Source organism: Musca domestica, unplaced genomic scaffold (assembly GCF_030504385.1).
Source record: "Musca domestica strain aabys unplaced genomic scaffold, Musca_domestica.polishedcontigs.V.1.1 144, whole genome shotgun sequence".
Taxonomy (NCBI): Eukaryota; Metazoa; Arthropoda; class Insecta; order Diptera; family Muscidae; genus Musca; species Musca domestica.
In genome coordinates this window covers 311812-339234 of record NW_026712199.1, presented here as the reverse complement: position 1 = coordinate 339234, position 27423 = coordinate 311812, and the positions used below count along the sequence as shown (strand labels likewise).

Below are 27423 nucleotides of genomic sequence, written 5' to 3'. Positions count from 1 at the left end.
GCAACACTTATCAACCACCATAAAGTCGTCGACGAAAAATTTTTGTAGACTGATTGTGTGGAAAGACTAGATTTTGATTTTGTCATCAGAGAAGTGTAAAGTAACAAGAAAAGGATTTCAAAGTTTGAGAATATACAATAATTGAAGAACGTCGGTGGTATTCGATTTATGTATTAAATAGAAACGATCGTGGAAAAATAGCAACAGCAACCATCCTCATCATCATCACAACATCGTCTACGTCGTCGTCAAATTGCTTGGTTGTTGGTTTTGTGTTGTATTTTTTCGTTGTTCGTTGCTCGAGAAGAAGTAACACGCATTCGCGCAGAAAGTGTTTTTTTATTTTATCAGAGAATAATGGCTAAGACATACGACTATCTGTTCAAATTGTTGTTAATTGGTGATTCTGGTGTTGGAAAAACGTGCATATTATTCCGATTCTCTGAAGATGCCTTCAATACAACATTTATATCGACAATAGGTGAGTTATTATGGTGTATCTTGCCAAATTGTTTGGTTGGCTGTTTGGTTGGTTGGTGGTTTTGGAGATGATATCAAATGAAATGATGGATGACGACTACGACGACGTTGACGTAGCCGCCGTCCGTCGTTGTTGTTGAAGATGGGTGACACGGACGGACGACGGACGGGGAACATATAAGTATATTGTGTATGATTGTACAAGTGTTCGTGTGTGTGTGTGTGTGTAGCAGAAAAAAGAAAAATAATATGCCCCGTCGTCTTGGCTGGAGAGTATGAGTAACAATGAATGAACAGAAAAATATTAAATTTATCCAAAAAAACAAAAATTATTGTAAGTTCCCCTGTAAGTGGTGATAGTGCAGAAACAAAAAAACAACACCAACAACATTGTCGTCACCCATTACATACTCTGGCTACCATGTACATTTATTTATTGAGAAAAAGTTGGTCGAAGAAAGGAGGGGTCTGCGACGTTGCTTCGTCGTCGTCGTCGTCACAGTGCTGCTATATATGTTAGGGATTGTTGTTGGCTACTGTATTGTTGTTGCTGTTGTGCCAGCTCCAAAGTCAAAGTACGATATATACAAAAGATAAACTTCCGCAACAAGATCCCCCCTCATTGATATAAGAAAACACAAATTCTCAATGAAACAATGAATATTATCTTTGTCCTAAACCATAACCATAGTGGAAAAATAGGGAGCAATTGCGGCGGCCTGTCTTGGCCATTCCCAAACAAATGTGGTGGTATGCCCTAAGCCTCCTCCCCTCCCCCCTTGTTATTCAAAAAGCCAAATGTATTTATAATTTCTTTTTCTTTTCTAGATTCTAAATGTGTAGAAAGACAAGAGCCACCTTGCAAAAAATATATAGAACAAGTAAACAAGATAAACAATTAAACATCTTCCCAAATAGTTTTCAGGGATTTGTCCTATATTGGCGAGTGATTATTTGTATACATTGGGATATGGCGTAATGTCTCGTAGGAATTTTATTTGATTTCTTTTTTTGGATTTGAAAAGGAATTGGCGGAAAAAAAGTCTTGACAATTGGACATACCTTCTGAATAGAGCCCAGATAATATTCGAATACAAACTGATGGTCAGAGATTTATTTTAAACCAGCTTAAGTCCATAGATTGGCTTACCATGGACGCCTCAAATGCATGTATTTACCACAGGTTGCCCTTATACATTCAATTATGGAAAAGTCTTTACATCTCATAGTTATAGGCCTAAAAGTTTGTTTAAAGCTGCTCTCATGAGACATTTTACTGCGAAGGGAATTTAGTATGGGTATTAGTTGAAGAATCAATCTATAGAGTCCCGGGTCCCAGTTTGATGACCAGTCTTTTATAAGCTAAGCGACATTGGGGCGTAATCGACCAATGTGGGTGTTGCTTCCCAAGGTATGCTGATACATATCTCCGAAACTGTTAAACCTCTACTTTGCCGGAATTCCTCCCCCACCCAAACGACATTGAGATCTTTATATATGCGGTTTACTGCACTATCGGATATCGGGTATTTTGGTTGTTAACATGTGTGTATGGCTGAACTTTTATCTCGTGCAGCTTGCTGCCTTGTTCCAAGCGAGGAATTTGCCACGAAGGCCCCAAACGCCACATTAGTTTCCCTAAAGATCCGTGGAAATGAGAACACAACCGAATGTACAGGCCTAGAGATAATTAATTTCCATCGTGAACTACACTAAAATCCTAATCCTATGCCTATACTTCCACGCGAGGAAAAATATCAGCCACGAAATCAACGACCACACTCTTTACCATATGGTCTGCGGAGATGAGAACACAGCTGAATGTGAAAATCGAGGGGAATTTAATACCGAACACGAACTACACCAAAATTCTAGGGGTCGACAGCATTGCTCAAGTCGTCCGCGCAAGCCATTGCTATCTGGGACAAAATGAAAAGTAGGAACAAGGTCCTTAAGGCGCTAGCCGGCAGCATCTGAGGTGCGGGCAAGGAAACCATGTTGACCTGTGGTCAGCTATGCGGCTCCAGTGTGGTCTGCGAATACTAGTGCTACGCAGTGGAAGTACATCCAGACCTGCGACAGGGTGCCTCCTCATGACACCAATGGACCATCTACATGAGGAGGCAAAAGTCCTCCCCTTATGTCAGCATAATCATATGCTTTCGTTGCAGTACCTGCTTGGGTGCTACCGTGAGAGTCATCATAACCATGATATGGCGTGTCAGAAAGGACATACACGATCTAGAGAGGTAGGTCCAATGCTATAAGAGAGAACCGCTAGACAAGAAGCCAATCAGACAGGTTTGAGTGGCATTCATACCGATGCAGTCGCAGATGCTATCAGCAATTACAGGATAAATGTCGTCCTCGGACTCCACCCCCGCCATCCATTGCAGCTGAAGACCCCAGCTGCCTAGACAAACCAGGGAAGTTTTGGCACAAAAACGTTCAGGATGGTGTAGTCGACTCAATTCGTATTGGGCACGAATTGGCGAAGATCTGCGTGACGCCTGCCCGGCGTGTGATACAGGCGCGCACAATACGCTGCACCTTTTTAATTGCACAGCCAAACCTACCCAACTCACTCCAGAAGATCTCTGGCTACAGCCTTCGTATAGCCTCCATATAACGGCACCCCCCGATATTCGGTATTTTGATGATTTTAGCGAAATTGTTCAACGGAATTGTTTCAAATTTTCGATTTGAAGTTCGTAATGGAAACTACAGCCTAAGATAGAAGATTGTCCGTGCAGGTTCACATCTTCCTATAGCCCCTTATAACGGTACCTCCCGATATTCGGTATTTTAATGATTTTAGCGACATTATTCACCGGAATTGTTTGAAATTTGGTATTTGAAGTTCGTAATGTATACTACAGCCTATGGCAGAAAATTGTCGGCACAGGTCCACATCTTCATATAGCCCCTTATAACGGTACCTCCAGATATTCAGTATGTTAATGATTTTAGCGACATTATTCATTGGAATTGTTTTAAATTTGGTATTTGAAGTTCGTAATGGATACAATAGCCTATGACAGAAAATTATCTGTGCAGGTCCACGTCTTCGTATAGCCCCCATATAACGGCACCTCCCGATATTCGGTATTTTAATGATTTTAGCGACATTATTCACCGGAATTGTTTGAAATTTGGTATTTGAAGTTCGTATTGGATACTACAGCCTATGACAGTAAATTGTCTGTGCAGGTCCACGTCTTCGTGTAGCCCCCATAAAATGGTATTTTGATGATTTTAGCGACATTCGTCATTCGACAGTTTCGCATTTGAATATTGTAATGGCTTATGACAAAAGTTGCCTATGCAGGCCCACGTCGTCGTATAGACCCTAATATAACGGCTACATTCTGAATATTTAAGATTTTAACAGAAATTTTATCGGATTTTTTTTTTTTGAAAATTTCCAAATTCGTTCCAAATGGTGAAGGGTATTCAAAGTTCGGCTCGGCCGAACTTACAGCTTTTTCACTTGTTATCCATGACATTATTATGTTGTGGAGGAAGGAGGTCCGACTTGATTTGCATTGAGTTTTGGCTTATATCCACGCCATAGGTTTTGGAGGGTATATTAAGTTTATCATTTCGTTTGTAGCTCCTCGAAATAAAAATTTCAGAACCCATCCATCTGTTGAAATCACTCTAGCTTCCGAATGAAATGTTGTATGTCGATAAAATGTTACTCGGAATTTAAAACGTCCACCTAGGCCAGATCCACATTTTGTTATAGACCCGGTATCACAGCACCACCAGTTTTATGTTTTTTTCTGGTGTTTTAAGTCATAGTTTTGTAAATTGACTGGAGCATTCTTGCAAAGAACAGTCCACATAGGCCCAAGTTGTAGCCTAGTCCCCATATAGTGGTACCTCCTGATATTCGACATTTTGAAAATTTTAGTCATATTTTTCAACGAAATTGTATCAAAATTGAAAATCTGCTGCTTTGTCTGTCAGATATTTGGCTATAGGGGCCAACGATTTCGTGTATCCCCATATAATTGTGCCTCGCGATATTCGGTATTTAAATCATTTAAAAGGGAAATTTTTAAGGGTTTTTTTTTTTGAAATTGTTCCTTGCTTTTGTTGTCCTCCCAAAAAGCAACAAAGATAAAAAGGTTTATCAATTTTTATTTTGTTGCTATTGTTATCCCCAACCAGCCAATGGCCGAAAACAAAAATAAAATTGTAAACAATAAATAAAACGTCAATGTAAACTACTTGAACCCGCTTCTGGGCAAAGGGAATTACCATGCCGGGGAAAGAGAGGAGGAATCGATGCCAACAAATGTGGATGGACGGCGGCAGCACAGCACGAGACCAAATAAAAACAATAATGGCAACAACAATGCAAATGCATTGAGAATAGACAAACTAATGCCTGCAGATTCTTCACATTGCAAATATCAATAAAAACTGAGGAAGAAGAATGCTGGTCGCCGCTGACGCAGTGACACCCTACTATCCGTACTCTGTATGGGTACTATGCCAGAGAATTCAGAAATTCTTAGCAATACTACAACAATCACATGCTTCTATGAAGGGTTCGTCCGTCTCTAGGTTCCTGTCCCCCCCGATGATGATTGCATTCAAATAAAGAAAATGCACACTCGAAACTATTTAAATTTTCTGATCTGCTGACTATGAACTGTGTGCACTACTGGCTGGCTGGCTGGCTCGGACTATTCCCTTTGTTGTTATTGCATTGAGAAAAAGCAAAAAAAAGCGCGCAGTTTTTTCCCTCAATTTTCTATAGAATTTTTTTGTTTTCTTTGGAATTTTTTTATTTCTTCTTTGAGAAGGAGAAGTAGAATAAAGGAATTTGTTTTAGTTTCTTTAATTATGGCAAATTAAAGACATGATGGACAAACATTTTATATTAGTTGATACTTACACATAGAAAGACATTCAAACCAGCACCCCCACCCAGCCTCTCTCCTCTCCCCCCCACACACATTGCCACATAAATCACTATACATTGTATTTATAATCAAGTAATGTTGCTGGTCGTGAGTGAGTCATCCGAGGGTTTAAAGAAATTAATCTATGGGCTACTTGATCGCTTGCTCTTCATTCCTAGAAAGAGGTGAAATTGTGTAAAATGTATCACAAATTTCTAATTTGTTTGCTATTGAAATTTGTGGAAAATTTGTTTGATGTTAATAAAGAGAAGAAGAAAGAAATTCATACGGGCTAGCTTAGCTCCGGAATAACTATTTGCCTTACTAAACAATTTTGGGGGTTAGTGGACATTTGATACCAATCTCTATTTTATTATTGTTTAATTTTGTGTTTAGCAATAACATTTATTTGATGACACACAACAAAGCTGTAAGTTCGGCCGGGCCGAACTTTGAATACCCTTTATTATTTGGAACAAATTTGGCAATTTTCAAAACAAATCAAATCTTTTAAAAATCTGTAAAAATATCGAATGTTGCCGTTATATTAGGGTCTACACGACAACGTGGACCTAAATACGACAACGTGGACCGGTGAATAATGTCGCTTAAATCGTCAAAATACTGAGTATCGGGAGGTTTCGTTATGTGGGTGCTTTGCGAAGAAGAGAACCTGCACAGACAATTTTCTGTCATAGGGTGAAGAATCTATTACGAACTTCAAAAACCAAATTTTGAAACGATTCCGGTGAATAATGTCCCCCCCATTATGTGGGGGCTTTGCGATGAAGTGGACCTGCACAGACAATTTTCTGTCTTAGGCTGTAGTATCCATTACGAACTTCAAATACCATATTTGAAACAATTCCGGTGAAAATTGTCACTTAAATCATCAAAATACCGAATATCGGGAGGTGCCGTTATATGGAACCTATTCGACGACGTGGACATGCATACGAATTTTTTTTTGCATAGGCTGTATTTCCCATTACAAACTTCAAATACCAAGTTTGAAACTATGCCGTTGCATAATGTCGCTAAAATCATCAAAATACCATTATATGGGGGCTATACCAGAACGTGGATCTGCACAGAAAAATTTCTGTCTCAGGCTGTAGTATCCATTACGAACTTTAAATAACAAATTTGAAACAATTCCGATGAATAATGTCACTAAAATCATCAAAATACCCAATGTCTTGAGGTACCATTATGTGGGGGCTATACCAAAACGTGGGCCTACATGACCCATTTTCAATACAAAAAGTCCTGCAGACATATAATATATTTGAGTAAAATTTTATCAACCTAATTCATTTCGTTCGGAATCTAGATTGATTGCCACAGACGGACGGACATCGCAAAATGTATAAAGCCTTAAAAAGTCCAAAAAGGCCGAAAAAGGCGTTTAAATACTGAAAAGTGGACCCCAATTAGTAGCTTGAGGTTGTAACAGCTTCACATGGTTTGTTAATTTCTGCAAATCCGGTCCTAGCCCCAGATTCAAAAATTCCTCTACTTTCGTGGGCTGAAGTCAAAAAATTTCTGGCTGAGTGGGATAGGTCTGGCAGGGCAAATAATGATCACACGACGGGCAGACGTTACGCACATCTTCATCACATCGTGCCCAAAACGAATTGAGATAACTGCACCATCCTGAGCGTAATTGCGCTTAAACTACCCTTGATTGTCTAGGCGGCCGACTTTCTTTAGCTGCAATGTATGGTTGGGGGACGGTATTTATACTGTCATTTTTGATGGCATTTGTGACTGCATCAGTTTGAATGCCACTCAGACCTGCCGGACAGGTTTCTTGATCTAGAGGCTCTTTTTCATAGAGGTGGACCTTACTCTCTAGATTATGTGGGTCTTTTATTTATTATATATTATATTTTCCTCTACCTGCACATTCTCTGTTCTCATCTCCGCAGACTATGTGTGGCATTTGATTAAGTGGCGGATATTTTCAAATCCCTCGCGTGGGAGTAGGCGGCGAGCTTCACGAGATAGGTGACATCAACGCTGGGTCCCGACTCAATGATATCACTCCACCTGGGTGATCACCATGTTTCACTCTACAGGGTTTGGATTTTTTGCTTCGGAATTTCATGTATGACTGGCGTCCTCACATAGAGTTGATTATTAAAAGTTTCCAACTTTTTATTTTAACATTACCATTGAGATTCCGTCTGGTTTTGGATGAAATAGCGTTTCGGATGACACTTGCAACATCACCCATCGTAAACTGTGGTGGTTTCTCTTCGGCGGGAAGAGATCTAATACGTAATTGTCAGTTAAAATACTCGGCGCACCTTTTTGGATCAGTCGTTAAAAGTGACTGATGACCTATCATCCTTTTTTCAGGGTTTTGTATTTTTCTGCCTTTGCTGGTGGCATACTTACCTTGATTCGGCAGCGGGCAATAAGATATCCTAGTATCAGGAGGTTATTGCCTACCAAATATTTTTTTTCTGTTTTTATACCCTCGAGAGGGTATATAGAGAGGGTATTTGATACGGCCAAAAAATGTCTCATTGAAATAACGGTTTTAGACCCTAGGTCTCTTTGGACCAAATCCGTTTCAGGGCATTTGGAGTCGATCTAGCGATGTGCGTCGGTCTGTCTGGTGCGAACGATAACTCTCGAAGGGAGCTTCCGCTTTGGTCCAAACTTGGTATATCTTAATATTATTGTCAAACTTAGATCGAGTTAGGGGATGGTTCGGTCCACTCCCACTCTGGTACCTCCCCCGCAAATTGTCGAAATGTTCAAAGAAAATGGTCTGGTGTGAACATGGAATATATCGGTCTACTCCTTCTGGTGCCTCTCAACAAAAGGGTCAACATTTTTAATATCCCAGAAGCTCGAAATTAACATCCGATTCCTTGTCGACTTGGCAAATCTGAATATTTCTATCAACAAAAGATCTGTTATAAAGAGGGTAGTTATCCGACCAATCCTTCTGGTACCTCCCACACAAAGGGTCGAGATTTTGAATAATTAAAATGATCCGAACTAAGCATCCGATTCTCTTCAGATTTCACACAACTCAACGTTTTCTATAACACAAGATCTGGTGTTAAGATGAAATATATTGGCTCACTCCTTCTGGTACCTCCCCCACAAAGGTTCAAAATTTTGAATAATAAAATGAAGTTCATAAAACTCGAAATTAAAATACGATTCCATTTAGACTTGGTGTTCGCGGAAGAAACGTACGCACCGTTGGAATATTTTTACTACACTGAATTTATTTATTAAAAATATTTCTTAAGAACTAGTTATGATAATATGACTTAACCTAAATTATCATTAAGTGTAAATGAGAGAGAGATAGATTCTAACTGTACACATGCATATGCACCATGCCACCATAAACCATAGGAGGAGGTCAAACACACACATAGCTATCTTACATGTGGCAAGCAAACATGCTGCACTTGCTTATCAGCCTGAGTAAAGATTACATCCCATAATCTAACTCCACCATAACACATGCAGCAATTGAAAATTCTGTATTATTTATTTCTAAATCGAAGGTCTGCTCACTACAGTTTCTTATCTTATTTAAAGACCCCCACATGCTTGCCCCTTTGGTGTTTGTATTTATTTGTGGACTGTACATTTGTTAACAATAGATTTCCTTTCCACAACTTATCTCCTCTATTCAACTAAAATAATTTTATGAAATCTGTTCACTCATCCGTGAACATCTTCCCCGGGGCTTATTTACCCCCATAATTTCCATCATCTTTATAATCTACTTTCTGTTTCTTCACGTGGTTTTGGTACATCTAAATTTATCCTAACTAATGCCCTTTTCATTTTATACCTATTTCTAATGTTTAATACTACTGCTATTAAAACGAATGTAAGTACTATAATTAATGACGCCATGCCGCTATGATGATGAAAATCCAGTCCTCTAAGGTTCAGCTTCGTCTTCTTCAACTCAGCGATTTCTTTAAGCAGTCCTTGCATGGTCTCCGTATGGTTAATCCTCATATCATTCAGTGGACCCATATTAAATGCAGTTATCTCTGTAACATTGGTGACCAACATCATCTTGTTATCCACAATTCGCTCCGACTTCAATTGTACCGGTGCAGAAATTAAAACACCTTTGATACGCAGAGTACATCCAGGTTGCAATTCCACTATCCCTTGAAGCGGCAATTTCATTATCATTTGACCTCCTGGATTACATTGCAGATGTGCCGACGTAATGTTGAAAGAACTAACTAGCCAACTGTTCGATGCATGTAACTTTGTCCATAGATGTTCAAGCTGTGTTGTTGTAAATTGACATCTGTGGCTATTGAGAGGCTTTATCGACGACACTTCACATGAGTTGTCATTTGCGTCTATCCACGGCCATCCTCCTTGACATACATATTTATTTTCTGCTAATCGCTGACATCCGTTTAGCTCCGCTTGTGACATCAAGTGGTAAGCATCCGCATTGTAATTGTATATAAGAAACTGGTTCCTCGATGTGGCTATCATCTTCGTTCCTTCAAACATAAACGGAATCGGAATAACTTTGTACAGCTGAGACACTTGGTCATTGAAGAGAGGAATAGATACAGCAATCACCAAGTCATTTTTCAACGTAGTAGCTCTGGCAGTCAACAGTTTATAAATTGTCCGCAACTGATCATCCTTCTTCCCTGGCAGCTTCAAGTGGTCTGGTATATGCTGTCTGATGTGGTTTACTGCGTCTTGCAATTGTGCTGGAGTGAGGAGCGCTGTATTCAATTTCCCGTGGTTTATATCAATCAGCAACTCAATTATTTGCGCCTGAACCTTTTCATTCTCTTCCACCATTAGCTGAAGGTCTTTTGTCACCATGAAGAATTTTATGGACTCTTTATACACGAAATAATTCTCTTTTACGGCTTCCGTGATGTTGTTGATTCTCTCAGCCAACCTCTTGAAATTAACATTCACCTCTTCCGTGGTTCTTCTCAACACATTTGTAGTAGATTCGACCACTGATGTCTGTTTTTGGATCAGGAATTTCAAATCATGCTGGTTGTTTAATAGGTTCTTCATATTTTCCTCCATATGTCTTCGATCATCCGCATCCATTGTCCCAAACAACACGTTCTGCAGCGATCCTATGAACTCCAGGGGAGCTCTCTTCACTCGCTGAACTTCCCCGGGGAACAAATATTGATTTGTTTTTTCCATATTTCCCACCTGTCTTCCTATCGCGTCTAGCACGTGATCGCACTGGCTCTCAAAGTCCATTAGCTTTGGACATGATGTTCTCATATCTTTTAAAAGTAACTGTGCTCGTTGTATTAACTCAAAATACGGCTGCATATTGAAATGTACTATTACATTCCATGTTGACGCTACTACATCCACGGAGCCACTGTAGTCCAGGTATAATGCTGCTGAATTATTCAGTGGGGTTATTGTACCGCCAATTTGCGCCGCTCTACTTGAATTCACCGACGCCATCAACAACACCGACAGGAACACTCCAACTGCTGAAACTTTGTTGTCCTTCTTAGTATTCTTCTGGACATCAACTTCTTCTTCTGCCTTCACCAATGGACAAATCTTTTGAACAGGCCGTTTTAAACATCCGTTTTGCAACTTTACTGATACTACCCGTACCTTGCCATCTTTGCCCGCAAATGTCTCGTCGACTCGTCCAAGAGGCCATTTTGCTGGAGGCGATGTTTCCTCTTTGACAATCACCACATCTCCTTTCTGCACATTATCCTTTGGCTGGGACCACTTTCTTCTGTGTTGCAATGTGGTCAAATATTTATCATTGTATCCTCTGTCTGTTACTGATTCCAGGATTTCCTCGTTATTTGAGAGCCATTTTTTGATGTTGAATTTATGTTTCTTCAGTTGCTTGGATACCTTGGTTACAATCCTCCTGCATTCGTCAATTGAATCCGCACCCATCATCAAATCGTCCATATAAAAATCTTCTCGTATAATCTTTTTTATATGTGTGTCAACTTCTGGATCGTCTCCTATTCTAAACAGACTCCTCACTGCTAAGAATGGCGCTGCTGTTGTTCCATAAGTGACTGTTGTCAATTTATATTGCTGAATCGGCTGCTTTTCATCCTCTCTCCACAATATATACTGGTATTCCTGATCAGCTGGATGCACTTTTATTTGACGGTACATGTTCTCTACGTCCGCTGTTATCTCGTAACGCCACATACGCCATTGTAGCATGATGTCAAATATGTCCCTTTGCAGCTTAGGTCCCGTGTACATAATGTCATTCAAGCTCTTGCCATTTGTTGATTTTGTCGATGCATCGAAGACTACTCGTACTTTCGTAGTTATACTTCCTTCTCTTACGACTGAATGATGCGGTAAGTAGTACTTCCCTTCAACTGCTGCTGACACCTTTTCCATATGGCCCAGCTGTTCGAACTCCTTCATCAATTTTTTGTAGCTTTCATCTTTCGAATCACCAAGGGATTTATCATCTTTCAGTGGTAATGACACCACTATTCTTCCTTCATCTTCCACCACCGTCGTTTCATTGTACCTTTGCATGCACCAGTCATCTCCGATCGTCATACTTGATGGCGTGTCCTCCGCCTCCAACTCCCAGAACCTTTCCAAGTTTGTCACTGCCGAATAAAATCTTCTGGATTTATCTTTAAGCTGAACTTTACCAGACAAGATCCATCCCAGTTTTGTTTTTTGCGCAAAAGGTCCTTTATTTTTCACTTGGCCTTCTTCCATTATTTCAGAATAAAGGTCGCCGCCAATGATCAAATCCACTCTGTCGCATTTATTAAATAAAGGATCTGCTAGCGTATAGTTGTTCCATTCTTCCATACTGGTTTCGAATGATTCTTCTGGCTGTGCACTCATCACTGTTGGCAGAACTAACGCTTCTGTGCTGAAGACATCATTACTCAGAAATCGAGGTTTCATATCCAACTTAACTTTGTATTTTGAGACCCCAACGGGTGTACTGCCAAGGCCATGAATCACGGTGTTATTTCTGATCCTCGGGAGTCCCAAAATTTGAGCGGCTTCCTCTGACACCGACGTCACTTGAGATCCTTGGTCGATAATAGCTCTCATTATCACATATTCTCCGCTTATTGCCCGCACTTTCACTTGTGCTGTTGCTAGCAATACAGTTGAATGATTCTCCTGTGTCACCATCGTTGCTTTTGAACCGCTGGAATCTTTTTTCGTCTCTGCCTTTTTTATGCCTTTTTGTTCGTTCACGTGTAGTAGTGTATGATGTCGTCCATTACACGTTTCACACCGCCTGTAGCTGAGACACTTTTTATCAGTTTTGTGATTCAGACAGAAGTAGCACATTTGAATCTCTTTAGCTTTGTTTTTTCTTTCGATTGGTGTCATTGCTAAATACTTTCTGCAGTCAAACATTTTGTGTCCCACTCCATTGCAGACATGACAAGACTCCTGCATTTGATTGACTCTTTTTTCGAATTTAAATTCTTTCTTTGCCACCAACGAGTCCCCTGCTGCTTCTAACGCTAAAAATTGTTGCTCCAAAAACTGGATCACATCTTCGAGTTTCTGGATTTCTCTTGGCTTCTTTATCTGTTGTTCGTATAATCGCAAACCATTTTTGTCAAATTTCCTCAGGATGACTCTGGCGAAGAATGTAGCTGTATTTTCCAAAGGTATCTTCATTGACTTAAGCCCTTGAATACTGTTTTTGGTAGTATCTAGCATCTGCTTCACGCTGTTTGTTGACTCGGTGTCCATTGATGGTTGATCCAAAATTGCGTCAACCAATTTGTTGAAAAGTACTCTTCGATTTTCGTACCTCTCCTTCAATAATTCCAGCGCCTCTTCATAATCGCTATCTTGGGTTCGAAGATGTTGAATTATGCGGCTCGCTTCTCCTTTTACAGCCGCTTTCAGCCTATGCATTTTTTCCACGTTGGTGTAGTATGGTGCGTCGTGCACTAGGCTTTTAAATAAGTCATGAAATGATTCCCATTCACTTATATTTCCCATGAATGTAGGAACTTCAATTTCTTTTTTATTTATTATTGTATAAGGCCTATCGACCTTTTCTCCTTTTTTCGTTTGAGTCTGTCTGATTTCTGCTGCTCTAATTGATTTCTTCATTAATAACTGTCTCCATTGAGCCGCAATATCCGAGTCGAATCTGACCTCCTTTTCAGCGGCATTTATAAGACCTTCGGTGAATTTATACGCATTATTCAGCTCATCTTCTGTTTGAAGGCAATCCATCATATCCATGGTCTGTTCCATATGTTGTAGCAGACCTCTTGTCTCCACCTCGTACTTGGTCAGTGCCGAGCCTTCGATCGATTCGTCTTCTTGGGAATATGGCTCTATAGCCGCATCCCTTCTTTCCCCAGCCTTTTTACTGAGATTTGAAGTCCCCTCGTCTTTTGTACTCGCCGTCACTACCATTTTCCTTGCCGCAGCCTCCTTCTGACTCGGCTTTGGAGAGATTAGCAATTCATTCATTGCATCCCTTTCTTCATTGTCGTGGATACGCTTTGTTGTCTCAATTTCAAGATTGTTACTGTTATCTGCCACCACTAGTCTATTTTCCGTTTCGTCTTTGAAACAGCTTTCATCTTCAGACTGCATACCTTCAGTTTCAGCATTTTTCTTTTTCATCTTTTCAATTAATTTGCGGATGTCCATCACCAATTGCGGCATTGATGAGACTACTTCGCTGTTCTGGTAGTCACCGAATGTGCCAAACTGAGTTATTATAACTTCGTGATTTTTACGGAAGTTTCCATATTTTTCCTCGAGCGTCCTTTCCATGACTGCCAATCTATTAGGACGTGTTGGTTCCTCCAACTGGCTCTTCAGATCTGACAGAACGTGGTGGATATCTTTTTGGGCATCGCATAATTGTGTAAATTTCTTCATTTTATTTTATTTTTTTAATTATTAATTTTCACTGGTTCTTTTTTTTTAAATTAAGGTTTCGAAGGACCAAACTGTTCGCGGAAGAAACGTACGCACCGTTGGAATATTTTTACTACACTGAATTTATTTATTAAAAATATTTCTTAAGAACTAGTTATGATAATATGACTTAACCTAAATTATCATTAAGTGTAAATGAGAGAGAGATAGATTCTAACTGTACACATGCATATGCACCATGCCACCATAAACCATAGGAGGAGGTCAAACACACACATAGCTATCTTACATGTGGCAAGCAAACATGCTGCACTTGCTTATCAGCCTGAGTAAAGATTACATCCCATAATCTAACTCCACCATAACACATGCAGCAATTGAAAATTCTGTATTATTTATTTCTAAATCGAAGGTCTGCTCACTACAGTTTCTTATCTTATTTAAAGACCCCCACATGCTTGCCCCTTTGGTGTTTGTATTTATTTGTGGACTGTACATTTGTTAACAATAGATTTCCTTTCCACAACTTATCTCCTCTATTCAACTAAAATAATTTTATGAAATCTGTTCACTCATCCGTGAACACTTGGCAAATCTCAAAATTTCTATCAACACAAGATCTGTTATAAAGATGGTAGAGTTCGGACCATTGGTACCTCCCCACAAGGAGTCAAAGTTTTGAATAGCCAAAACGATAATAAAATCCAAAATAAGCATCCGGTTCTCTTCAGATTTCACAGATGAAGATGGGATACCAATATTTAATAGGTGAAGTGTGTTGGACAGCATTTTGCTCCACTACTTCGGAACCTACTATATGAAGGGTCAACAGTTTGAATGATCAAAACAAAAATAAAAATAAATAATCGAACATTGGCTGAGGTATACTCTCGGCTGAAACTTTTGTACTTCTAGTGTGATAGGCTTTTGTTAAAATATGGGATGATAACCCGAATTATAACAATCATATTTGCTTGGTATATCTCTTTTCAATGCCCAACAAATAACCCAAACTGGTATTTCCAAGCTCAACATAAAATAATCTGAACTTTGTGTAGATTTTAATGCACAGACAGATTGACATCACTTAAATGATATGTAAATTCGTTTATGACCGCTCCACTCGGAGATAAAGATTATGTTAGAAAAGAAGTATCCACGAAAATTTTATCGTGTTGTCTTTAGCCATTTTAGTTTTCTGGCTAGGTGAAGAATCGTTGATGGCTCAGTATTGGAGAGTGAAGGCAGATCATGCAGAGTTTGCTTACCCGTGAGCCTCTGTCTGGCTCTAAAAAGAGTTGTACAGTGACATAGTAAGTTTCTCACAGTCTCTATCTCTTCCTCGTCTTGACAAAGCCTGCAGTAGACAGTATCGTCTCATCCACCCCACCCCCCTCCACTTAGAAGTCATGGCCCTAATAATACAGTGACCTGTGATTAAGCCTACTACAAGTTTTAGGTCAGATTTCGCCATAGAAATGAGTGATAGAGATCTCCTTTGTGAGATCACCGGACAAATTTTCTTGGAAGCAATACAGCCTCCTGCATTTTGCCAGTTATGCTGAAATTTTCCACAATAATGTTTATGCATTATGCATGGCTTCACCGAGCTCTCAATCTCTAGATGAGTTGACTCGGAGCCACTTCTTCCCAATTCACCTGCAAAGCGTAATTAAGGACTTCACTTCACTGGACTGCCATAGATTTCATGGTAAATGAATTTAGCGCTTTTAGGGCCGCTTGACCGTTCCGTTCAGTTCAACTGTTCGATTTTTCAGCAATTCTACGGCTTTCCTGACAGAAAAGATTTCTGCCTGGAATACGCTACAGTGTTTATTGAGTTGAAATGAGTTCCGAATGTTTAGGCTTTCGTAGAAAACACCTACACCCGTTCTGCTTTCTATCTTAGAGCCATCGGTATAGATATCTACACCGCTGAAAGATGGAGTGTTCCGGGTCCAAGTGTCTCTGCTAGGTATGTGGATGTCCAGTATTTCGAAGTCTAACCTAGGTGATATATAGTCACTGGTCAAAACCCGACCCCCTATATTCTCCATATACATTATAGAGGCCGAATGTTGAATGACTAAGTTCCTTGCGTCCCACATCTCGCTGCTTGTTTCTCTACAAATAGACTTGGGGGTTTCAAGCTGAGTAGGGTCTCCAAGGCAGATTGAGGCGTGCTTCTATATGAAATGTCATCGAAATCAATATTCCATGCAATTTCTAATTGCTTTACGGCTTTAATCATAAAAAGAGAAGATTTCATTGAAACAATGACAGCGATCTGGCTTTTTTTTTGAAAAATGATATGGAGAACTTGTAATTAAACTGTAATAACTTGTAAAGGTCAATGATGATCAAAGCCAATAGAAACAAACACATCTCAAAATAAACTGCAACAGAATAAAGTAAATATCATGCTCATCTAAGTACAGAGATATATTTCAAACCCAAACAATCCCAACTTACGATGCAATGTGTTTTCAAGCTGATATCACATTTGTTTCTATTCAATTACGCAAATTTCTATAATCCGTATTTAATTATACCCTCAGCCATATGGCTACAGAGGGTATATATCACTTGATACGGTCAAAACGTGCCTAGTCGAAATAAGGGTTTTAGACCCTAGGTCTCTTTGGACCAAATCCGTTTCAGGACATTTGGAGTCGATCTAGCGATGTCCGTCCATCCGTCCGTCCGTCTGTCTGTCTGTCTGTCTGGCTGGTGCGCACGATAACTCTCGAAGGGAGTACCCGATTTGGTCCAAACTTTGTACATCGTAATATTTTTGTCAATCTTAGATCGAGTTCGGAGATGGGCAATATCGGTCCACTCCTTCTGGTGCCTCCCCCACAAAAGGTCGAAATTTTCAAAAAATATATTTTCTGCACAGAAAGAGAAATGATGATCCGAGTTTGCTTCAACTTTGCAAATCCTATTATTTTTGTCAGTGCTAGGTCAAGTGCGAAAATGGACAATATTGGTCCACTCTATCAAGTACCTCCCCCACAAAGGGTCAAAATTTTGAATAATAACAACTCTTATAAAATGTGAAGTAAGGGTCCGATTGTCTTCAAATTTCACACATCCCAATAATTTTATTAGCGTAATATCTGGTGTGAAGATGGAATACATCGGTCCACTCCTTCTGGTACCTCCCCCACAAAAGGTCGAAATTTTCAAAAAAAAAATTTTTTTTCAGCACAGAAAGAGAAAGGATGATCCGATTTTGCCCCATCTTTGCAGATCCTAATATTTGTAACAGCGCAAGGTCTGGTGCAAAAATGGACAATATCGGATCACTCCATCAAGTACCTCCCCACAAAAGGCCGAAATTTGCAAAAATTTATTTTCTGCACAGAAAGAGAAAGGATGATCCGATTTTGCTCGAACTTTGCGAATCCTAATATTTGCGTAAGTGATAGGTCAGGTGCGAAAATGGACTATATCGGTCCACTCCATCAAGTACCTCCACCACAAAGAGTCAAAATTTTGAATAATTATAACTCATATAAAATATGATGTAAGGAATCAAACGTCTTAAAATTTCACACACCCTAATATTTCTATAAACCTAAGATCTGGTGTTAACATGGAATATATCGGTCCACTCCTTCTGGTACCTCCCCACAAAGTGTCGACATTTTGACATATTGAGTACCCATGGGGCTCTTAAAACGCCAAATTAACATCCGATTCCATTTAGACTTGGCACATCTGAATATTTCTATCAACACAAGATCTGTTATAAAGATGGTATAGATCGAACCATTTCTTCTGGTACCTCCCCCATACATAGGGTTCAAGACTTTGAAAAAAACGCTCAAATAAAGCGAAATAAGCATCTCTGCAAATTTCAAACATACAAAATTTTTGCTAACACAAGATTTGTATATATCTTCGAAGCCCTTCTCGCACCTCACCCACATAGTGTCACAATTTTCAATAATTTTATCTGTTTTTATGATTTGTCATAAAATACGAAATGGACAATATTGACCCATTTCTTCGGAACCTGCTGCCTAGAGGGTCAAACGTTTGAATAATCGTAATACTAGCCAAAATATATTTAAATAATCTAACGTAGGCTGAGGGTATATATCTGTCGGCAATACCGACTGATACTTTTTAACTTGTTTTTAACACACGTTTATACATTTATTAATTTTTTTTTTCACATTTCTTCTTTTTTTCACTTTCTTCCAGGCATAGACTTTAAAATTAGAACAATTGAATTAGATGGCAAGAAAATTAAATTACAAATATGGTATGTGGCCCCCTCAAAATGAACTCAAAAACTTTTTACTCACATCATTTTTTTTTTTTTTGTTAAATTTTCAGGGACACTGCTGGCCAGGAGCGTTTCAGAACAATTACCACCGCATACTACAGAGGCGCCATGGGCATAATGTTAGTTTACGATATTACCCAAGAGAAATCCTTTGAGAATATTAAAAACTGGATACGTAACATTGAGGAGAATGCATCGGCGGATGTTGAGAAAATGTTGTTGGGCAACAAATGTGAATTAAATGAAAAAAGACAGGTAAATGTTGGGAAACTTAAAAAAAAAAATCATAAACTTGTGTGTGTGTGCGCGCGTATTTGACAAGCCTATTCTTTTGGTTCTTTTTGTGCTGGCCAGTGTTGATGGGAAATCCTTATTTTAGTAGGTGATGTAATCGCCATTTGATTATTGTTTTATAGCCTTTTTTGTGGAATATTTTGTCGTTGGCCACTAATTAGCGTTAAAAGGTGTGTTCTAGTTTGCCCTCCATAGAAATACAATGTTTCTTAATCGATGGGTTGTAGAATGGTGCCTTGGCCACCTTACATGCCCAATAATTCCATTAGAACAAATTATCATTATAATAATTATGAGTTCGGGAAATGATTATTTACATAGTTGACATGACCATGACCTACATTGCCGTTCGGTTTGGTTTAAGGATGAGTGACCAATAGGCCATTTTATTCGTGAACGCTGTTTATGTCGTCCGCACAAGCCACGACTATCTGCCTTAAATTGAAAACAAGTAAAATAGTATCACTCAGTTTTGTCGACAGATGGATACCCACAGCCGATTTATATCCAGGACTGATATATCCGATCTTCACACCAGATTTTGGGCTAATAAAAATGTTGTGATTTGTGTAATTTGAAGAGAACCGAATATTTATTTCGAATTTAAGATACTTTTGGTTATTCGAAATTTTAACCCTTTGTGGGGGAGGTACCAGAGGGAATAGGCCGATCTCCACGATCTCTATAACAGATCTTGTGTTGATGGAAATATTGAGATGAACCAAGGCTGAAGGGATTCGGATATTAATTTCGTGTTTTATGAGCTTCATGAAAATTCAAAATTTTGACTCTTTGTGGGGTAGGTACCAGAAGGAGTGGGCCGATATATTCCATCTTCACACCAGAACTTGGGCTAGTAAAAAATTTTTAGATGTGTGTAATTTAAAGGGAACCGGATATTTATTTCGAATTTTATAATCGCTTTGGTTATGCAAAATTTCGAACTTTTGTGGGTAAGGTGGCAGAAGGAATGATCAGATCTCTACCATTTAACATAGCAGATTTTGGGTTTTATGGAAATATAGATACGAATCAAATTTGAATGGAATCGCATGTTGATTTCGTGTTTCATGAACTTCATGGGTACTCAAAATTTTGACCCTTTGTGGGGGATGTACCACAAGGAGTGTGCCGATATTATCCATTTTCGCACTTGACCTAGCACTGATGCAAATATTGGGATTTGCGCAAGTTGGAGCAAAATCGGATTATCTTTTCTCTTTCTGTGCAGTAATTTATTTTTCTTTGAAAATGTTGACATTTTATTTGGGATGTACCAAAAGCAGTGGTCCGATATTGCCTGCCAATCTCCGAACTCGATCTAAGTTTGACAATAATATTACGATGTACAAAGTTTGGATAAAATCTTTTCAAGAGTTATCGTGCGCAACAGCCAGACAGACGGACGGACATCGCTAGATCAACTCCAAATGTCTTGAAACGGATTTGGTCCAAAGAGACCAGGGTTCTAAACCCCCTATTTCGATGAGACACGTTTTGCCCGTATCAAATCAATCAAACGATATATAGCCACTCAGTAGGTATAATTAGGAAAAAGCTCCTTAAATCGGTCAAGGTAAAACGATAAAACTCTCCAGGGGTGTCAGGGAGGACTTACTCGTTCTAGAGAGAGTCTGGTTCAACGCTATAAGAGAGAGCCTCTAGACCAAGAAGGCTACAAGGCAGGTCTGAGTGCACTTGGATTTAGAACCAGATAAGCAATAACAACAACAATAACCTCAAGGAAACCTTGTTGAACTCTTATAACGCGATAGCTCGGTCTGTGGTCAGTATAGCCCCCATATAACGGCACCTCCCAAAATTCGGTATTTGGATGATTTTAGCGACATTATTCACAGGAATTGTTTCAAATTTGGTGTTTGAAGTGGATACTTCAGCCTAAGACAAAAAATTGTTTGTGCAGGTCCACGCCTTCGTATAGCCCCCATATATAGCCACATCCATTTTTTCGGGATTTTGGTGATTTCAGCGACATTATTTACCGGAATTGTTTTAAATTTGGTATTTGAAGTTCGTAATGGGTATTACAGCCTATGACAGAAAATTGTCTGTGCAGGTTCACGTCTTCGTATAGCCCCATACAATGGTACCTCTTTTTTCGGAATGTTGGTGATTTAAGCGACATTATTCAGCAGAAATGTTTCAAATTTGATATTTGAAGTTCGTAATGGATACTTCAGCCTATGACAGAAAATTGTCTGTGCAGGTCCACGTTTTCGCCCCCATACAATGGTACCTCTCTTTTTTCGGAATGTTGGTGATTTAAGCGACATTATTCTTCGGAAATGTTTTAAATTTGGTATTTGAAGTTCGTAATGGATATCACAGCCTATGACAGAAAATTGTCCGTACAGGTCCACGTTTTCGTATAGTCCCCATATAAAGGTACCTCTCTTTTTTCGAAATTTTGGTGATTTAAGCGACATTATTCATTGGAAATTTTTAACATTTGGCATTTGAAGTTCGTAATGGATACTACAGCCTATGACAGAAAATTGTCTGTGCAGGTCCACGTTTTCGTATAGCCCCTATACAATGGTACCTCTTTTTTCGGAATGTTGGTGATTTAAGCGACATTATTCATCGGAAATGTTTTAAATTTGGTATTTGAAGTTCGTAATGGATTTCACAGCCAATGACAGAAAATTGTCCGTGTAGGTCCACGTTTTCCTATAGCCCCCATACAATGGTACCTCCCTTTTTTCGGAATTTAGGTGATTTAATCAACATTATTTACCGGAAATGTTTCAAATTTGGTATTTGAAGTTCGTAATGGATACCACAGCCTACGACAGAAAATTGTCTGTGCAGGTCCACGTTTTCGTATAGCCCCCATACAATGGTACTTCTTTTTTCGGAATGTTGGTGATTTAAGCGACATTATTCATCGGAAATGTTTCAAATTTGGTATTTGAAGTTCGTAATGGATACCACAGCCTACGACAGAAAATTGTCTGTGCAGGTCCACGTTTTCGTATAGCCCCCAAACAATGGTACCTCTCTTTTTCGGAATTTTGGTAATTTAAGCGACATTATTCATCGGAAATTTTTCAAATTTAGTATTTGAAGTTCGTAATGGATTCCACAGCCTATGATAGAAAATTATTTGTGCAGGTCCACGCCTTCGTATAGCCCCCATATATAGCCACATCCATTTTTTCGGGATTTTGGCGATTTCAGCGACATTATTCACCGGAATTGTTTTAAATTTGGTATTTGAAGTTCGTAATGGATACTACAGCCTATGACAGAAAATTGTCTGTGCAGGTCCACGTCTTCATATAGCACCCATATAACGGTACCTCCCAATATTCGGTATTTTGATGATTTGACCGACATTATTCAGCAGAAATGTTTCAAATTTGATATTTGAAGTTCGTAAAGGATACTACAGCCTATGACAGAAAATTGTCTGTGCAGGTCCACGTTTTCGTATAGCCCCCATACAATGGTACCTCTTTTTTCGGAATGTTGGTGATTTAAGCGACATTATTCATCGGAAATGTTTTAAATTTGGTATTTGAAGTTCGTAATGGATAATACAGTCTACGACAGAAAATTGTCTGTGCAGGTCCACTTCGTATAGCCCCCATATAATGGTAACTCCCGATATTCAGTATTATGAAGATTTAAGCAACATTATTCAGCAGAAATGTTCCAAATTTGGTATTTGAAGTCCGTAATGGATACCACAGCCTATGACAGAAAATTGTCCGTGCAGGTCCACGTTTTCGTATAGCCCCCATACAATGGTACTTCTTTTTTCGGAATGTTGGTGATTTAAGCGACATTATTCATCGGAAATGTTTCAAATTTGGTATTTGAAGTTCGCAATGGATACCACAGCCTACGACAGAAAATTGTCTGTGCAGGTCCACGTTTTCGTATAGCCCCCAAACAATGGTACCTCTCTTTTTCGGAATTTTGGTAATTTAAGCGACATTATTCATCGGAAATTTTTCAAATTTAGTATTTGAAGTTCGTAATGGATTCCACAGCCTATGATAGAAAATTATTTGTGCAGGTCCACGCCTTCGTATAGCCCCCATATATAGCCACATCCATTTTTTCGGGATTTTGGCGATTTCAGCGACATTATTCACCGGAATTGTTTTAAATTTGGTATTTGAAGTTCGTAATGGATACTACAGCCTATGACAGAAAATTGTCTGTGCAGGTCCACGTCTTCATATAGCACCCATATAACGGTACCTCCCAATATTCGGTATTTTGATGATTTGACCGACATTATTCAGCAGAAATGTTTCAAATTTGATATTTGAAGTTCGTAAAGGATACTACAGCCTATGACAGAAAATTGTCTGTGTAGGTCCACGTTTTCGTATAGCCCCCATACAATGGTACCTCTTTTTTCGGAATGTTGGTGATTTAAGCGACATTATTCATCGGAAATGTTTTAAATTTGGTATTTGAAGTTCGTAATGGATAATACAGTCTACGACAGAAAATTGTCTATGCAGGTCCACTTCGTATAGCCCCCATATAATGGTAACTCCCGATATTCAGTATTATGAAGATTTAAGCAACATTATTCAGCAGAAATGTTCCAAATTTGGTATTTGAAGTCCGTAATGGATACCACAGCCTATGACAGAAAATTGTCCGTGCAGGTCCACGTTTTCGTATAGCCCCCATACAATGGTACCTCTCTTTTTTCGGAATTTTGGTGATTTAAGCGACATTATTCTTCGGAAATGTTTCAAATTTGGTATTTGAAGTTCGTATTGGATACTTCAGCCTATGACAGAAAATTGTCTGTGCAGGTCCACGTCTTCGTATAGCTCTCATATAACGGTACCTCCCAATATTCGGTATTTTGATTAATTAAGTGACATTATTCACCCGGAATCGTATATTTATTTCTTTTTTATGTTTTTATCTTGCAGGTCTCACGTGAACGTGGTGAACAACTGGCTGTTGAATATGGCATCAAATTCATGGAAACCTCAGCGAAGGCAAGCATCAACGTGGAAGAGGCTTTCTTAACATTAGCTAGTGATATTAAAGCAAAAATGGAAAAACGAATGGTAATTAGCAAAATCACAATTACAAATCCCATTAAAAATTGATGAATTAATTATCCGTAAACTTTCTTCTTTTAGGAGGCGAACAATCCCCCCAAAGGCGGTCATCAACTGAAACAGAATGATCATAGAAAAGCAGAGAGTTGGTTGTCAAGGTGCAGTCTGCTTTGACGAGGTAAATACAACGACGAATGTAGTTTTCTATCCTCTTGTTAGGCTTAACAAGAACTTAAACTTTTTTTATGTAATAATAATAAATATAACAATAATAATAAAATTAAAAACAAAATAATAAAAATAAAACTAATAATAATGAAAAAACAAAAAAAAAAGAAAAGAAACGAAATGATATAAAATATATAAATTAATAACGCAAAGAAAAACAAAAAAGCGAAGAAAAATAATCATATTTAATTATAGATGTTTAAAAAATAAATGAAAACAATTATTGCAATTTTACCATGGACAAAAACAAAAAAAAGAAGCACGAAAAACGTAAGACAGCAGAGCAAAACAATTCAATTCAAATTAAATCAATTCATACTAAAACAAAACATAGAAAAACAGCAACAATTGTGGTCAACAAATTACACAAACAAAGCGAACAATGATTGGGTTAAAAAATTAAAACAAACAAAACAATGCATGACTTTTATAAATAAATTTATATATTTATTTATATACACACAAGAACAAAACAAAACAGAAAATTTAATCCATTATTTAGTAACAAAAACAAAACAAACCGAACAAAACATTGCAATTTATAAATATTTAGAAGAAATATAAAATAATAATATTAACAACGCCGACAACAAAAACAAACAAGATGAGATTTTGCCTCAAAGGAACAGTGAAAAGCGATTTTTTTTTCAAATTTAACGGAAAATCGATTCCACATAAAATTTGGACTCAATGAAAAGGGATTTTTGAAATAAAAATTGTAAAATGTTTTCTCGAGTTTTTTTGGAGAATAAACAATAATTTCTATAGAAAATGTTGTCGATAACAACAATTTCTATAGAAAATGTTGTCGATAACAACAATTTCTATAGAAAATGTTGTCGATAACAACAATTTCTATAGAAAATGTTGTCGATAACAACAATTTCTATAGAAAATGTTGTCGATAACAACAATTTCTATAGAAAATGTTGTCGATAACAACAATTTCTATAGAAAATGTTGTCGATAACAACAATTTCTATAGAAAATGTTGTCGATAACAACAATTTCTATAGAAAATGTTGTCGATAACAACAATTTCTATAGAAAATGTTGTCGATAACAACAATTTCTATAGAAAATGTTGTCGATAACAACAATTTCTATAGAAAATGTTGTCGATAACAACAATTTCTATAGATAATGTTGTCGATAACAACAATTTCTATAGATAATGTTGTCGATAACAATAATTTCTATAGAAAATGTTGTCGATAACAACAATTTCTATAGAAAATGTTGTCGATAACAACAATTTCTATAGAAAATGTTGTCGATAACAACAATTTCTATAGAAAATGTTGTCGATAACAAAAATTTTCATAGAAAATGATGTCGATAACAACAATTTCTATAGAAAATGTTGTCGATAACAACAATTTCTATAGAAAATGTTGTCGATAACAACAATTTCTATAGAAAATGTTGTCGATAACAACAATTTCTATAGAAAATGTTGTCGATAACAACAATTTCTATAGAAAATGTTGTCGATAACAACAATTTCTATAGAAAATGTTGTCGATAACAACAATTTCTATAGAAAATGTTGTCGATAACAATAATTTCTATAGAAAATTTTGTCGATAACAATAATTTTTATAAAAAATGTTCTCGGTAACAATCACTTCTATAGAAAGTGTCGTCGATAACAATAATTTATATAGAAATTTTTGTTGATAACAACCAATTCTATAGAAAATGTTGTCGATAACAATAATTTCTATAGAAAATGTTGTCGATAGCAATAATTTCAATAGGAAATTTTGTCGATAACAATAATTTCTATAGAAAATGTTGTCGATAACAATAATTTCCATAGAAAATGTTGTCGATAACGAAAATTTTCATAGAAAATGATGTCGATAACAATAATTTCCAAAGAAAATGTTGTCGATAACAATAAATTCTATAGAAAATATCGTCGATAACAACAATTTCCAAAGAAAGTGTTGTCGATAACCACATTTTCTATAGAATAGTTTCATTGAACAAAATTGCTTCAAAAGAATATTCTGTGATTGCCTATCAGATTCCAATTTTACAATAACAATGAAAATCCTTTTTAAAATTCTAAAATTTCGAAAGGAATAAAAGCTTGTCTTGTTTGTTTTGTTACCTTTTAACCGCATAGAAATGTGTTTATAGTTTACTTGTTAGTTTGTTTTCATTTAAATAAATAGATTTTTTCTAATAAATAAAGTCCCTCCTCTGACCATCCTCCCCACTTACGATGTTTGAAATGTGCAACAACAAAAAAAAAAAATAAATAAATAATCGAATATGAATAGCTTTTACTTTGAATTCCTAGATACAGGTTTTAATAATTATTCTGTTTTTTTTTTTAAATAATAAAAATATTTTTTGTAAAAAAATAAATAAGAAAAATGAACCTTTGCAATTATTTTTTATTTCCCTATTTTAAGTTTTAAAACATTTCTTAAACAAGAAATCCAAACATGCCATCTTTAATTCTTGAAAAACTAAACATTTAAAACAAAAACAAAAAGTTACACTTGTTTAAGCAAAAAATTTTTAAAAATTACGCACAAAGAAAAAAATCATTTTGCATACCGATTAATTGAATTTTGTTTTGGTTTCTAAGTTGGACATATGGCCCACTTAAAAGAAGCTTACCATTTTTTTCACACCATGTATTGTGCTGAGATTAAGCATTTCCTTTTACGTTTTTTTTTTTGTTTGCCTTTCCATGTTTTTGTGTTCCATCCTTTTTGTAAATCACATTCTAATCGGGGTTGTGTAGATAAATATCACATTTTGTATAATATATATAATATATTTTTATTTTCTATTTTTTTTTGAATTTTTATTTTGTAACCGACGTCTTCTTTCCATTTTTTCTTTTTTTTAAAGGTGCTTTTTACAATCGCTGTATTGTTTCCTTTTATATTGTTTTTAGTTGTGTCTATCTCTCTTTTTCTTCTTAAAAATAAAATAAAAAAAAATCATAAAAAGAACAATATCTCATAAACATTTAATAAAAAATAATAATAATGAAAACCATCATCATCATCACAATCGCTTTTGTGAAAAAATATAGTAATATAAACTGATGACAAAAAAAAATACAAAAATAAACATCTACAATTTGATATTATTTAGTATTTATAATTGTAATAATTATACTTATACAATTTTATAAAAATATTAAAAAACACACACAGAGAATTTGTTTTATTTCTTAATGGATTGGGAAAACATAGAAGAGTGGTGGAGGGAAAGCATACAC

The 27423-nt window shown here is 37.2% G+C and overlaps 1 protein-coding gene across 2 annotated transcripts; it reads left to right on the top strand.

Annotated features, from left to right (window-relative positions):
* LOC101887792 (ras-related protein Rab-8A) lies at positions 1-27154 on the top strand. 2 transcript variants are annotated; one of them, XM_059119380.1, is made up of 6 exons: positions 1-481; positions 18504-18564; positions 18639-18843; positions 23811-23951; positions 24027-24123; positions 27048-27154. In XM_059119380.1, the coding sequence occupies exons 1-5, from the start codon at positions 358-360 to the stop codon at positions 24117-24119; spliced, it is 624 nt and encodes a 207-aa protein (XP_058975363.1). In that variant the 5' UTR covers positions 1-357; the 3' UTR covers positions 24120-24123; positions 27048-27154. The 2 variants fall into 2 exon arrangements, with proteins under 2 accessions (XP_058975363.1, XP_058975362.1); XM_059119379.1 differs by lacking the exon at positions 27048-27154 and having other exon boundaries at positions 24027-26450.
* Positions 27155-27423: the final 269 nt, after the last annotated feature.

Bases quoted from the DNA above. Each gene is read 5' to 3' on its own strand.
- LOC101887792 (XM_059119380.1), top strand. From the start codon at position 358: ATGGCTAAGACATACGACTATCTGTTCAAATTGTTGTTAATTGGTGAT. The intron at 482-18,503 runs GTGAGTTATTAT...ACTTTCTTCCAG, and splicing joins AACATTTATATCGACAATAG to GCATAGACTTTAAAATTAGA. The intron at 18,565-18,638 runs GTATGTGGCCCC...TTAAATTTTCAG, and splicing joins AAAATTAAATTACAAATATG to GGACACTGCTGGCCAGGAGC.